The sequence below is a fragment of the Macaca nemestrina genome, chromosome 2 (genome assembly GCF_043159975.1).
Source record: "Macaca nemestrina isolate mMacNem1 chromosome 2, mMacNem.hap1, whole genome shotgun sequence".
In the NCBI taxonomy this organism is placed as follows: Eukaryota; Metazoa; Chordata; class Mammalia; order Primates; family Cercopithecidae; genus Macaca; species Macaca nemestrina.
Genome location: NC_092126.1, coordinates 92,895,992 through 92,911,820, shown reverse-complemented (window position 1 = coordinate 92,911,820; position 15,829 = coordinate 92,895,992). Strand labels below are relative to the sequence as shown.

The 15,829-nt window shown below is 36.7% G+C and overlaps 1 protein-coding gene across 23 annotated transcripts in view; it reads left to right on the top strand.

The window, feature by feature from the left end:
- The window catches only part of LOC105489960 (peroxisomal biogenesis factor 5 like), a 250,128-nt gene that overhangs the window by 47,347 nt on the left and 186,952 nt on the right, over positions 1-15,829 (top strand). For 3 of the 23 annotated variants that reach the window (XM_011755119.3, XM_011755125.3, XM_011755120.3), the window contains exon 2: positions 12,604-12,675. The exons of 5 other annotated variants lie outside the window; for them this stretch is intronic. In XM_011755119.3, coding sequence (XP_011753421.1) covers positions 12,604-12,675 — 72 coding nt within the window. Of the gene's footprint in view, positions 1-9,437; positions 10,272-10,960; positions 11,121-12,603; positions 12,676-15,829 lie in introns of those variants that run through there. 15 more of the 23 variants (XM_071091304.1, XM_071091309.1, XM_071091305.1 and 12 more) reach the window with 15 other exon arrangements.

Genomic DNA, 15,829 nt, shown 5'->3' with positions numbered 1-15,829 from the left:
TGACTGTTTTCATTCATTTTCAGGAAAAATAAAAGCCAGGGTCCCAAGTTTGAGTAATTGTAGCTTGTCATACTTTTAAGTAAAAATGGTGGGTTTTTTTTTTAAGTGGCTAATTTATTTCCCAGCTAGTATCATTTGGTGCCACCCTCTTGATTCATGCCAAGGTGCTAACAAGATTGCTTTTATACCACCAGTGCAAATTTCAACACAATGAAAATGACAAATACTTTCTTAGTACCATTAAGAAAATAGTTTTCACTTCACAGTTCCCTTCAAAGTTTCTGAAGAACCATCAGGGTTCTGCAGACAATACTTAGGTGCTATTGTCTCTTAAGTGTTAAGTAGATTCTTTATTCTGATGGTTTCTAGGATTTCCTGAATTTTCTTAATAAAAATTGTTCATTTAAAGTAGATTTGGATGTGTAAGGTGGATATGAATATGTGTATTAACGTGAAAAGGTAGTCACAATATATTTTTATTAAAAAGTAGTATTTATACTATAGTCATGTTCATGTCATTAAATCCATATGTACACATTAGAATATTTACATATAAATATGTATATTTATGCATGCATACATGTATCTATGTATAAGTATAGATTGAAAGTAGTTATACAACTTTTTGTAATAGCATCAGCAAGAAACAGTAAGGGGGATTAAGAGTAGTGAAAATATTTTCCTTTTTGTTATAAAGCAAATGCTTTTATTCAAAAAAATTTACTAAATACCTACAATGTGATAGGTACACTTGTATACGTGATTAAGATTTTTAGTGTTTTTTATAAAAAGAAAAATGATACTTTGATTATTTAAAAAGGCCATTTGGGACATGGTACCATCCACAGCAATGTAGCTGTTCCTTACTAAAGCCTTGCTTCATCTCTCCTTAAAATCCCCACACTCACCTACCCAGGACAATTTTATAAAAATGCAGTTTGTAAAAGACTTTTTGTTAAACCCTGTATCTACTTCTAAAGATGCACTTCTAATCCTTAAGTGTCATTCATTCTTCTGTCTCTCAGTATATTATCAATACATTTTTCACTGTGGGATATTAATCAGAGATTGCAAGAAGAGTCATCAAAGGAACCCTTACAGTGCTCTCAAGTTAATACTAGCTTCATGCTCCTCATCACTGAAATTTTTCTGGTCTGCATTGTTCAAGAAATCTTTCCCATTGTCTCTCTAAAATTTTGTGGCAACTTCCCTAATTGAAGCACCTAGGATTTGGGATTTGATTTCTATAAAAGAAAGATAAGAAAGATGCAAAGATTAAAAGTGCAGATGGAAGAAGGTGGTCAGTAGTCATCTATATTCACTGGGATACTGTGATCTTGTAGAAATAAGTCAATTCTGTAACTCTGAGGTGTGCTTACATGTAACTGAATATACTTCAATACTTTGCATGTAACACATTATTTTTAAATATCAAGAACAAAAGTGTCTCACTAAGAAGCAAGAATCAAATTTTGAGTAAGAGGATAACACTGAGTAAGAGGATTACAAAATTTGAGTAAGAGGATAAACATGATCAAGTATTCCTTACTCTACCTTACCTTGCCAATCTTTCCCCATTATAAGGTTTTATCCTCTGATACATTAAAAACAAGTGAAATGTAAGGGAATCAACTAGTTTTTTAAACACACTTTAAATATGTCATCTCAATTCTTTTACAAACACATTAGGTTTGATGATATCCTCAAATACATTTAAGTAAATATATTTCTTTTCAATATTTTATATTCCCTGGGCAGTTAGTTCTTAGATTTGCACAAACAGTTCCCGTTGTTGCTGTCTAAAAAAAACACAATAAATCCTGTTAGACGCTTTAGGCACTGAACAATTTCACATTGTATCTTTTTAAACAGACTCCCTTTGTTTTTTGTTTTTTGGTTTTTTTTTTTTCAAATAGCAAGAAACAACAAGAATAGTTTAGATACTGCTTACAGAATGGAAAAATATGTATCCTTCACTAAGCACAACATTTTTTCCTGTTAGCCAAAGGTTTTTTTTCTCTCTTTCTCTCATTGTTTCATTGAATATTTTTAAAAATAATTTTTCATATTACTAAGTTAAGTGTCTAGGATGTGTCTGTTGTAGGCTCATACTCTGCTAATTTAATTCTTGACTACAGAAAAATATAGATGCTTTTGTCACCTAGAGAAGCTGGTGTTGAAAAAGTAATCTCATAATATACCAACTGATGAATGAAGCATGTCATTATAAAATTGGTGTGTGATCAGCTATCTCTGTCAACCAGTGTCTAAACAGGCTCCAGGCTGTCATGCACTGACCATTTCAATGGCTCTCAACTTCTCTCCTTGACTCCAGCCATCCTTCCTCCAATCCATTCCTCACCCCTTAGCCAGAGTGGGCTTCTTACAGCCCATATCTGATAATGTCACTCTCTTGCTTAAAACCCCGCAATGGCTCTACGTTGCTCTTAACATAAAGAACAAACACCTTCATGTGATTTTCAAGACTTGGCCTTCCTCTCCAGCCTCATCTGGCATCAACCCCCACAACCCTGGGCAACTCTGTCCCAGCCACCCCATCCTCCTCATCAGCAGTAATATTTTTTATATCAAGCAAGGCATTAGTTGGTGTTTGTGATAAAATGGTGAATATGATTTGGATGTGGCTGTACATCCTTGAGACTCTGCTGTTTTAATTTTTTTAGAAAGAGTCTCACTCTGTTGTCGAGGCTAGAGTACAGTGGTGCGATCTTGGCTCACTGCAACCTCCACCTCTGGGGTTCAAGCAGTTATCCTGCCTCAGTCTCCTGAGTAGCTGCGATTACAGGTGCCCACCACTAGGCCTGGCTAATTTTTGTATTTTTAGTAAAGACAGGGTTTCACCATGTTGGCCAGGCTGGTCTCAAACTCCTTACCTCGGGCAATCTGCCCACCTTGGCCTCCCAAAGTGCTGGGATTACAGGTATGACCCACCGCTCCCGGCCAACTCTGCTGTTTTAATTTCTTAACTGATTGTCACATTTCCAGTGGATGAACCACCTGTCTGTGGCCCCGGATCTTTCTTGTTCCTACATATCTTGTAGCTTAGAAGAGTATAGAATTCTTTATTCATGAAGAATATGGATAGGAGCCTCAGGCATGCCTACCCTCTAGAAATTGTCACGTCTTATCTGTAATGTTGTTATAGTGAATAGATAAGCCATTGGAGAAAAAGGGTGAGCAAAAGAAGCCATAAGGAAACTGATCGAGAAATGACAAGAACTGTGATGTTAACTTAGGATGCCTGCAGTTATCAAGGCCATGGAAGAGAATCTAGGGGTGAGAGGAATGAGTTATACCTCCAGGATGTGTTTGCACTCTAAGGAACAGGAAAGATTTATCCTAAGCTGTCATGACTGTGTATAGATCCATATAAAATCTAAAAAATAATAATAATAACCCTCAAAAGTCATTTGAGCCATAATAGAAATGCTGATTATAAGTCATTCAGTCACATACCTATAGCTTAAAAATAAATAACTTTCTGCATGAATTTTATGGCTGAAGCACAAATGTTGGATTGATTCTTGTCAGAAACAAAATTTCATAGGCAAATTTTCCTCAAGCATGTGTCAGAGTGTCCAAAAAAATATGCTGGTCTAGAGAAGGTATGAACATTGAGGGAAAATATAGTTAGGATACAGAATGCCTATAGAAGCAGCTGGGTTTTTTCTTTCTTCTTTATTAAAGAGATCACATTTTAGTTTGCAAGGTCATAAAATCATGACGTCCAGATCAGTTGTTAAAAGGAAGTCAATGGCAGGTGTGGGATGCCAGGTGTGCTGGCTGCCAGTGAGAAGGAAGAGGAGTCGCTGGAAAAGCCAATGATAAGTACACCTGTGTTTGAGATTGCTGTAACAAGGTTTCATCCCCATCTAATAGGGTCAATGCATACGAAAATAAAAAATAATGTCAGCGGGGATCAGAAGCAGAACATTAAGCAGTAGATTTTCACTTAAAATAGATTATTTGTTATTTTTATCAGACTGCAGAGAATACACAATTTACCCTTTTCCTGTTGGGGATGGGAGAGATTATTGTAGGATAGAAGTGTTCCCTTGCCACTGGGATCCAAGATAATAAGTCAATTCTCTCAGACTCTGTACCATCTTACACCAACAACCATTCCAGTCCTGTTGTGTGGGGAATGACAGGGTTAAAACCACCAAAAAGGAGTGCTTGCTAGTTTCATCTTGTTTTGGAAACAGCACCCAGACTGCATAATGCCAAGAGATTATTATATTAAAATATATAATTTTTCAATCATCATTATCTTTCGCCCACAGAAAACAATTTTTACATATTAGTCACTGCATCCTATGATGACATTCATAGCTCTAGAGACAAGTGTATAGGGAATGAGACAAGAACATGCCAGCTGAAAGAAAAACTGGACTCAATTTTCTGTTTAAAAGAACATTATCTTTGTTTGTTTGTTTTTTTCAATTTGAATTTGGTTTCGAGGGTGAAGGAGGATTAAAATGAATTTACTTATTGTCCTCCAAGTAGTGTGGAACATTGCTGAATCTGACATAATTGAAATTTCAAGTTGAATTTTTATTTTCTGCCTACTTGATCTCAATATGCCAGCCCAGTACTGTCCCTTAAAGCAAATGTAAGCCCTCTGATAAGTCACTTGCCACTTTTGTTGCAGGTACCAGAGGTGAATACGTACTATATAGCCCAGAGTATAGTGAGGTTGTTTGCTGTTTTTCATAAATGCAGGAGACATTGATGATCAAAGGACATAAAATTGAGGACGTGGTAATTAACATCATCTTGAATTGCCTATCATTCCATGGATTCATCCCAGAAATTTGAGTTGTTTGATCACTAGCTTTTGACTGAGAGCTATAAAAATCCCAACCCTTTGATCAGAAATCGTTCCTCCGGATCCTAGTGATAGGACCTACACAATACTTAATGGTGGGAATGTAGTTCACTGATTTGCTTTCCAAATAAAGGCAAAGATTTCCAGTAAAACAACTTCTAAACTTTAGTGCTCTGATCTTGGAAGCTTTTTGAAACAATAGTCTTGCTTTTCTGAGTTTTTAAAAGTAAATTAGATAAAATAAAACTTGAAGGAAAGAATACGTAGAAATGTGATAGTTTATATACTTTAAAAATATATCAAGTGGATGAAAAATTCGGGGGAAAAGCAAGTATAATAAAAGTTAGTAGAATCTAGGTAGTTGAGTACACAGGGTCTCTCTAAAAATTATTTTAACTTTGCAGTGTGTTTGAAACTTTCATGATAAAATACTAGAAAAGATATATTAAATGTACATACCTAAAGTTGAATTTGTATATTTAAGAAAATGTCACTGGACAATGATGTAAGATTGTGTAATCTTAATAGATATTTATGTTGGAACATTCTTACTTTTTGAAATCTTGGAAAATGGAAAATATTTTCAAGATGCTTTATAAACTCTTCAGGCTATTAATGTACAGACCAAAAGCCACCCTAAAGGTAGAAAAACCAGCATTAAGAGGGAACTGCCAGGCTGTAGTATTGTGATTCCCTGCCATCTTATTATCCAACTAGTTAGTAACTGGAATATCTATTTTCCAATTAGATTTAACCTTAAAATCCAAAAAATTACTAAATGTCTGGGCTTATGCATATGGCAAAACACAGTTTAAAATGCTGCAACATACTTGTCCTCATATTTATTTTCTCACCCAACAACATACATTCAGGACTGAGTCTGATTGCCATATGTTTTGTTTGCCCATGCTTGACCCAAAACTAAAACAGGGTACTCTGTGGCCACTCTCTTTTACCGTAACATGATCACAGTTAGAGAGGGGAAAAAGGCCGGGCGCGGTGGCTCACGCCTGTAATCCCAGCACTTTGGGAGGCCGAGGCGGGCGGATCACAAGGTCAGGAGATCGAGACCACGGTGAAACCCCGTCTCTACTAAAAATACAAAAAATTAGCCGGGCGCGGTTGTGGGCGCCTGTAGTCCCAGCTACGCGGGAGGCTGAGGCAGGAGAATGGCGTGAACCCGGGAGGCGGAGCTTGCAGTGAGCCGAGATCGCGCCACTGCACTCCAGCCTGGGTGACAGAGCGAGACTCCGTCTCAAAAAAAAAAAAAAAAAAAAAGAGAGGGGAAAAAAAGCCCATGCGTGTCTTTTAAAAAGACAAGACAAAAATTGTTCTTTAAAAAATGCCAGACTTAACCAGCCCCTCTGTAGATGATTCTCTGTAAAAATAATAATTTCCCTTCAGAAAGTTGATCTCACCCGTACCTAAGAAAAATTAAAAATCTGAAAATTGCACTTTTAATTGGTAAGGCAATTACTCTCTATTCAAAAGTCATATTCGAGCTTACGTCCTTGAAAGGCGAACACTCTCAAGCTCTACTTCCAGGCCTTTTGGGAAAAATTTATCCTTTTTCCTCACTTCCTGTTTTCTCTCTTCATTGCCTTTTTGGCTCCCACAGCAAGGCGTTTGTGGCTGTGTTGGCACTGTGGATATTTTTAAGAAGAAAGGACATGGAACCAAAATATTGTCAAAGAACTGAGAAGCTTAGTATTATAAGGGAGAGTCAAGCTTAGTATTATAAGGGAAAGGGGCATATTAACTGCAATAAACAAAGCATTCAGTTCACCATTTACCACGCTTACCGCAAGGGGCACAAGCAGAAACTGCAACATGTATCTCTACGTGTAAAAATTCATTCCCAGGAACATCATAAAGGAAGGTTAAGTCCTGGCCCCATCGTTTTTACTGCAAAGAAGTCTTTAAATGAGTATTTTCTGTGGCAATTTTATGGATCTCTCAAGATATCACATTTTGTTTACTTTTCTTTAATTATAAAAAAAATCATTCTTATTTCAAAAAGCACTCCCAAGTGTAAAGAGAAAAGCATAGATCATGCACAGCCTCATCTCCAAGAGAAAAAGACTTTTAGTATTTGGTATATATCCTTCAATATTTTTTCTTACAAATTTACAGCACACAATTGTATTAATAAATTTTAAAAGAGAACCAGTTTCTTTCCAAAGGATAGTTGCTGTTACTTTCTTGCTTCATGAATTATCCCCATTCATTCTCTGGTATCTATATTTTCACTTTTTTTTTTTCCTAGTTCCTTCTTCTTGAATTATAAACATGATCAATATCTTTACATAAGGGAAGGAGGAAACAGTTATACATTTCCCAGTATTCTTTCCACATACTTTCTATCTTTTAGCTATCATTCTTACTCCTGCTTTCCATTTCCATTCAAGATTTCCTGGCTGGCTGTGGTGGTTCACACCTGTAATCCCAGCACTTTGGGAGGCTGAGGTGGGTGGATCATCTGATGTCAGGAGTTTGAGACCATCCTGGCCAACATGGCTAAACCCCATCTCTACTAAAAATACAAAACATTAGCCAGGCGTGGTGGCACATGCCTGTAATCCCAGCTACTAGGGAGGCTGAGGCAGGAGAATCGCTTGAACCCAGGAGGCGGAAGTTGCAGTGAGCCGAGATCATGCCACTGCACTCCAGCCTGGGCGACAGAGCAAGACTCCTTCCCCACACACCACCCCCTCCAAAAAAAAAAAGAAAAGAAAGATTTCCTAAAGAAAGATAAGCCTTTTCTCACTATCCTCCTACCCTCACCACCAATGTATTCAATAATTTACTCTAACCTGGCTTCCATCTTCACCACTTCTGTTCCTGAAGTCATTAATGACTTCCAAAATGCCAAATACATTGAAAATTTGTAGTTCATATCCTTATTTAACCTCTCATCAGCATCCGACACTATCAGAACTCTGTTTCCTTTGACTATGTTCTACCAATTCGCCACCTGCACCGTGACCACTCCTCTTCCTCATCATTTACTGAGTTCTTTCCTTTTGCCTTAGTCCTCATCTCTTCCTTCTCTGTGTTTTCTTCTTTGGTGAGCTTATCCACTCCTGCAATTTCAATCATCCCTAGTGATCTTTACGCACTACCCTTATCTCTCTTCTCAGATACAGACACCTACATCCAAATGGGTGACTGGATCTTTCCACTGGGATGAACTTTCCAAAGACACCACAAACTCAGCAAGTATCTTTTCAGCACATTTTCTTCTTTTTCAACTCTTCTCCTTCTCATTGACACTCAAAACAGAGATTAGATCAAAGTCTTCAAGGAAAAGCAGATATGAGGAAATCACCTTTTAGGACAGGGAAAATCTGAGCAATTTTGCAGCTGTGGGAAGGAAGGTGGTAGAGAAAAGACTGAAGACAGGCAAAAAAGAGGATAGGAACTGAGTCCTGACAACCATGAAGAAAACAGTAAGAAGGTCTGTTCTTCTTGTAGCTATATTTTATATTGTGTATGTGACATGTGCTTTAATAAATTCATGTCTACTATGTATCATTCATAGCAGCATTGATTTTTAAAAATTTGAATTATTTACATGCAAACCTTTATATTTATTTTGACATCTGTAGTTAGGCAAAAATTGCAATTAGGGCTAATTTGTACAATTAGCTAAATCGAGTGTTCCTTTTCCCTTTCAAAATGTTCTTTATATATTCCATTCCTAATGAGTATGAAGAATCCTTTTAATTCAATTCATACACAACTAGTATTTTTCAATTAAAACCCTTACTTTTAAGAAATTAATATCCTGCAATGAACAGGAGTTACTTCATTTTTCAGATCTCTAGCCCGTCAGATTTCATGGTTGTGTTACTTACTTGCAAAATGTTCCTATATGATACATTCCACATCTGTGGCCATTATATTGTTTTTCTTTTTTTAATTTTTCTTTATTTTAGAGACAGGGTCTCACTCTGTCACCCAGGCTGGAGTGCAATAGTGCATTCATAGCTTACTTCAGCCTCAAACACCTGCACCCAAGCGATCCTCCCCGTCAGCCTCCTGAGTAGCTGGGTCTACAGGCACACGTCACCATGTCCAGCTAATTTTTTTTTTTTTCTTTTTGAGACGGAGTCTCCCTCTGTCACCCAGGCTGGAGTGCAGTGAAGTGATCTTGGCTCACTGCAAGCTCTGCCTCCTGGGTTCACGCCATTTTCCTGCCTCAGCCTCCTGAGTAGCTGGGACTACAGGCACCCGCCACCATGCCCGGCTAATTTTTTGTATTTTTTATTTTTAGTAGAGATGGGGTTTCACTGTGGTCTCGATCTCCTGACCCTCGTGATCCACCTGCCTCAGCCTCCCAAAGTGCTGGGATTACAGGTGTGAGCCACCACACCTGGCCACTAATTTTTTATGGAGACGAGGTTTTGCTGTGTTGCACAGGCTAGTCTTGGACTTCTGGCCTCAAGTGATCCTCCTGCCTCAACCTCCCAAAGTGCTGGGATTACAGGCTTAAGCCACCACACCTGGCCTATATTTTTCTATAGATGTTCCAAGTTTAATGCAAGTTTATTTAATTAAAGTAAACAAACTCATCTTTCTGTTTTACCTTTGTGGAGGAGAGAACAAAGGGGTAGGAAACAGGAGGTAGGGTTAAGGAGAGATGGTGGAAGTCTGTAGAGAGGAAAGATTACCAGTTAGGCTCAATGTTCTTAAGAAAGTTACCCATATAATGCAAAGTATCAAAAAAGTTATCAGCATTAACGAAGAACTAACAAAGATACGTCTCCTGCAGGTCAGAAAGGATTCAGAAAGGTGTGGAAAGATGGGAGATACTGTGTTTGGGGTTTCAGAGATTGGACACGTTATCCTGAGCTGAAAGCTTCTTATGGGGGTGAGGCACCGTCAGCAAAGAAATACTATTTCCTTTCCCTCTTTCCTTACCTTTCCTGCCTTGGGTCCTTACCATTTTAGCTCCACTGCACTAATGCTCCCTCCTTGGCTACACCTAGGGCAACGGTGCACAAAGTCGGCCATAAATGGGCAGCATGCTAAGGCCAGGTGGACAGGGGCCTAACCTTACTGCCTCAGTGGAAATCCTCAGCTCCAGTGTCTTGCCACTGAAGGTGGGAGGAGCACAGGAAGTGATTGCCCTGTGGCTTCTCCTCCCACAGAAGCCCTGCCCCCTCACACTTGGACGGTGGAGAGATTAGCTTTCTATTTCCTTCTAGTTCAGTCCTTTGGCTACTGTGAAAGACCACACAGAAGCTGTGGACTTGCTTTTTTGTGCTTGACAAAAGTGCATAGATAGAAGACAGGGATTCCCGGCTGGGAGGAGGGAGGAGAGCTGAAGATCCCTGCCTGGGCTGGCTGAGCTAAGCAGTCAAAGTGGGAAGCTGAGTGCTTGAAAGAGGATTATGCTCGCACTAGAAATAAGCAGTAAGTGAGTGAATACCATTATGGCTTAGAAAAGGATTAATCCTCCCGGGGTTATGGGGTGAACTAGAAAATATTGCTTAATTCTAGAGTCAAACTGTAAGGCTTTGGCTTTGTGTACTGTTGTGTGCTGTTTGGAGACTAGAGGTTTAAGTACAAAACCAGAGCTCTAAATGCCTCCTCCCACTCTTGGAAAATGCCAGCTTCTATTTAGATTAGTTGGGGGACATAATTTCCTTCCCTGAACTAGCCTCTTCCAGGGAAAATTTACTACTAAATTAGATAAGGAGTTGAGATTGGAGAGGCAGAATTTGGTATTTGCAGAAATTGCAGTTTCGAATGATGTTCTGTGAGTGCTGACATTCTGTTAGCAGTGATTGTCAAGAAAGTTTAGAATAGGAGATTAAAAAGGGGAAATCAAGAGCTTTTATGATGAGGAGGCTGAAGAGTCCATATGCAGAGAAGTAAATTTAAAAATTATATAATTTAAAATAGGTGGATTTTTTAAAACATTAAATGGGAACAACAGTCAAAGAGTATAGAAGTGCATGGATAAAAATTAGTTAGAAAAAGAAATTTTCACTTCAGTGACTTTTTTGTGCTAGCCGAAAATTTCACAATGTTTACAAAGTCAAGACAATGATTCAGGAATACTTCAATTATTGTTGTACATTATTAATGCTGTTGCTGGGCAAGATCTGTGGTTCTCTGGTCAGCAAGTTCTGGCAAGGAAGCCACTGCCACTGGCACAAAGAATTCTGGGATGTCTGACAGTGAAATGGATGGAAGAACCCACATTCCATCTCTACTTAATGTCCTTTTGTCCAGAAACCGGGTCATGCAAATGAGCTACTTGGTATGTATACAGATCAATATTTGGAAAGGCATTTCTAAGTGTTTTGCATTAGAGGCTCTCTAGACAATATCTTATGGCAACCAGTGAACAAAAAGAATACAAAAGCAAAGTGATAGGAAGGAAGTTGCTGAAACCAACCTTGTTCTTTTTGTTTTCCATCAATCTTGAAATGGAACCTCAAATGAGGACAAGAATAAAATAGGGAGAAATGCTGTGGCCATCTGTTCTGTTCTGAGTGGCTAAGTTCATTAATATATAAATGAGAATTTGGGTTTTATTTATGCATCCTAATACTTGGAGGACTCAGAAATGTCTTTATTACAGTAAAAAGAAAATCCCACAAAAATTGGAGGTATGTTTTTGTGGAAAAAAAATGCGTAATTCTGGTTTTTGAATGTTATGGGGAAAAACTAAGAATTGTGCTCACATTGTGAAGATTTATATCATGTTCACTGATGTATATATCTCATCCCCCAATGAGATGAGGACCCTAATATGACACAGTAGATGCAAACATAAGCTTTTTAATTCCCTTAATTCAAGTTGATGTTGATTAATAACTAAAGCAAGAATCTTTAAAATAAATAAATAACCTTGAACTACAGCTGAATATGTAGTGGTTTTTATTTTTCATTTGTTACTGGTGTGAAGACACAACATGACATTTCTAGTATTCTCATCAACCGTTGCATTGGGAGAAAAAAAGGCTCAGACATATTATCTTTCCCCTGTAGCACAAGTGTAAAATGATTGTCATTATCTATGTCCTTTTCTAACTTTAGAATTTGTAGATTTTGCTATGGAGGAAATAGATGGAGAGTGGTCTTTGGGTCAAAATAAATTATGACAAAATGCCAAAAAAGTGCATTTAAATGAACTCTTAAAATAGTCTGTCCTCCAACTTTTCAAATACCTAATTTTGTAAATTATTTTATTTATCTCTTTACAATTATTTCTGAGTTGGGTTTTCCAATGTTAGTATTCATCTGACTTGCAAGCAAATGTTGAAAATCTGAAGATTCATTATCTGAGTTGCATAATACTTCTATTATTCTTAAACAATATGTAAGACATTAAAACAAAACATTGAATAGTTGGAAGTCTTGAGTATAAAACTAAATTAATTTCCAATCTTTAAGAAAAATGTGCTAGGATTCTTCAAAGAATTGCTTATTTATCTCAAAGTGTTAAAGAATCTTTTCTGATACAACAGGACTAAAAAGAGAAGCATAAGAATATTGAGAAAAAGATTAAAAGTATAAGTTGGATAGTGGAGGCTAAGCAGATATTGTTAATGAATAATGATAAGACAGCAGTTTGACTATAAAAACATTTGCTGTTGTACATGAGCGATTTGTATAAAGAATGATGCATTATGACTGGTGAACAAGGCTAAGACTTTTATCTTTAAAAGTATTAAGTAGGAATTAAGATTGTTAATGGATAGAAACTAAATGACCATTTAAAATTATTCTTTCACAAGAAAAGTAAAGAACAAGGATATGGAAAACTAAGCAGTGATGAAGACCTCGAAATAATTGTTGATCAAAAGCAGGTAAGTGAATACTTACATACATTTTCTACTGTTATACTGTATATTTTGATGACTAAAGCCTTTTGAGTGTTCAGCCCTTCTCTGGCAGCTGTGTTAGCCTGTCTGGCTAAAGCCTGCATAACAAGATTTTGAGAGCAGCTAAGCCGCCCCATACGATGCCTCTGATCCACTGACTTTTGCCTGATGCCAACATGCATATGTATGAATGATGGAAATAAAGCTAGAGTAAGAGAACTTTTGGAAAATTAAAGGGATCACTTGATAAAATGAGTCAAAACAACAATGATAATTTGCTTGGGAAAAAGATAATAACAATAAAATATATCATCTTGAAAATGAGAAACACTGCCATTAGTCTATCTTGTGAAACAATTAATTATAATTTAGAGAGAGAAAAAAAACTGAGAACTTTAAGGCATATATATTGCCCAATTTAATTTTCCATATTGTCTGCAATATACATAAAGATGATTCTGAAAACAAAAAGAAGAGGCTATTAATAAAATCTGTAGTACCACCTGTAATTTGAGAAACCTCTAGCTTGGATGTTATATGGGCCTATAAGGTGAAATGAAAACTGCTTAATAGAGCATGAACAATGACATATCAGGTAATGGAAGGTTTCCAGCCCATGCCACTGAATTGGCACTAGCCCTTAACATCTCTGTTAATTATCAATGAGACAAGATAACTGCACATCTATTTAATGCATAAGTGGCACAGCCTCTGAGAGCGATGCAAAAGCTATAGACAGAGAAATAATTCAAAGAGATCTGAATAGATTAAGAGATTAGAAATAAAGCAGTCAGTAATTTACAGACAGGCATCTGAATTTGCTCAGTTTCCTGATCATACAGTTTGTTTTGCATCATAACAATTGCATTCAGGGAGCTATTGTACATATTTCTGAAAAAAGGAAAAATGACCATCAGAAGGTATCAACCAGAAATAATTGACTTAGAGACTTGTTTGTTAGGCTTGGAATAACTGAGGTAACTGAGATGGTCTTCTGGAAAAACTTGCCGAAACATCTCTCCACCGAGGTGCAGAATATATTGATTTTACAGCACTCACTCAAAATGCTTCCGAGTTTTTCTCGTTATTGCCCTCCTGCTCCTGTGTAGAACAGGGTAGGGGATGTGTGGAGTGCCATGTTATCAGTTAAGTTAATAAGGTGAGTGGAGCTGTAGCCCATGTGCTCTACTGGGCTATTAACTGTTACTTTATGCCAGATTAATTACTTAGGGCATGCAATCTATGTCTGATCCCACCCATAGACTGGGATTCTGATCAAAGGACTGGACCCACCTGGCAAATGAACTAGTAAAATAAACCTGGGTATATTATGAGAATACATATATGTATACATTTCTCTAATAAAATGAAAAATTAGTTATTTTCTTTCTTAATCATATAGAAGTTAAATTCTTATTTTTTCCTTCTTCTTTGCTATCTTCCTACCCCAAAGCTTTTCTTTTCTTTCCTTCTTTTTTGCCTAAATCTTTGTGTTTTAACTGAGTTTTGGTGTTCAGAAAACTACAAAGTTATATTTTGAGATCCTTGTGGTGAAAAGCCAAAGGAAGCCATGTTCTTTTTTCTCATGATCCTTTGACAAAATTTCTATTGTTGTGACTAAACACATTTTACTAATTGTTAAGGAATCTTAAAGAAAAGAGAGAAAAAAGAAGAGAACAAAACCTTCCTGCTTCTTCAGAAAATAGCACTTTTATTACCTGGATCAAATGAGGGTGGATTCAATTTTCTCAGAGTCACTGTTTGCCTCTGTAGTTATCACATTTCTTCCAGTGCCATTGCACAAGTTGGTACTATTTGGCAGTGACTCAGCTTTGCTGAGTTATTCATGTCAAAACATGTTTCAAAAGATGAGTAATTATGAATATGAGTTGGCTTTGGTGTTTGCTGTTGGCAGAAAGAGTAGTCCTTCTTTTTTTGAGAGATTTATTTGGTGTTGATGTTGTGAGCAAATCCTAGGTTGAAACAACGACAGTGATGATATCTCAAAGTAAAATATTTGGGGAAACACTGTAATTAGTCTTTATAAAGCTATAAGAAATTATCTCAAAGTTTAAGAGGTCAACAAATTAAGCATGTGTGTATGTATATGTACATTTGTTTTTCAGAAATTGAATATTGCTCCATCTCATAGATATGAGTTATACATATATGATGACATTATACATATATATGTATTTTATATGTATAATAAAATTACAACTCTATAGCATTATGGAGGAATCTTTATGTTCAGTTTATTCTTCCTATATCTTTTCAAAAACATGGTAGAAATATGTTATAGTCAATCTTCATATAACTGCAGGTAGCTTTTTCAGTAAGCAGTGCCAAAAGAAAATCTAAAGAGAATAAATAAAATAATTGGAGTTCTGCAATGGGCAGAAGTCTCCTAATTTCTTTAAATCCGTCATTCAGAAGCTGTCACTCTACACATGCTGTGTAAGCTATATGCCATTTTATCAGTCATATGATTTGCAAATCTTGTGCTTCCACGGAAAGCCCACAGTCTTGCTTATATAAGCAAATTAATAACAGAAGCAGCACCGTGTATGTGGATTTTGTTCTTCCTGGCTGCCTTCACTCAAGGAGGTAAAAGATGATTTCTGTGTTATTTCAACATGGAAAAAAAAAGTGTATTTTGGAAATGTGTAAGGTTCTATTCTTTAAAGACAATGTTGTTTTCCTCTCTTTGTGAAATTGTATTGACAAAATTTATTTGGGATATGTATAAAAACATTTCAGAGAACACTTAAGTGAGTGTTGATGTCCTATGGTAAAAGGTGCCATATGACACACACACACACACACACACACACAGTCATTTAAATAGAAATGTATCACACTGGGGTCAGAGTCCCTATTTTCCACCAGAAGTCTCCAAGGTTTTCAAACTTTAAGCATAGAAGGTAATCAAAGGGAATGTATTGGATTAAAACCTTAATGCCTCCAAAACCCAAACATTTGCCATAAAAATATTATAACTAATTAGTAAATGCTATGTTTGGCTTTGTAAAAAAAATATTAAAAGACAAATTTTAAACATCTATTATGGCATATTTTTATTATTTGTGAAACTGTTCCTTCCTAAATGGAGGAAAGGAGGGTCTTGTTTAGGTTTCAT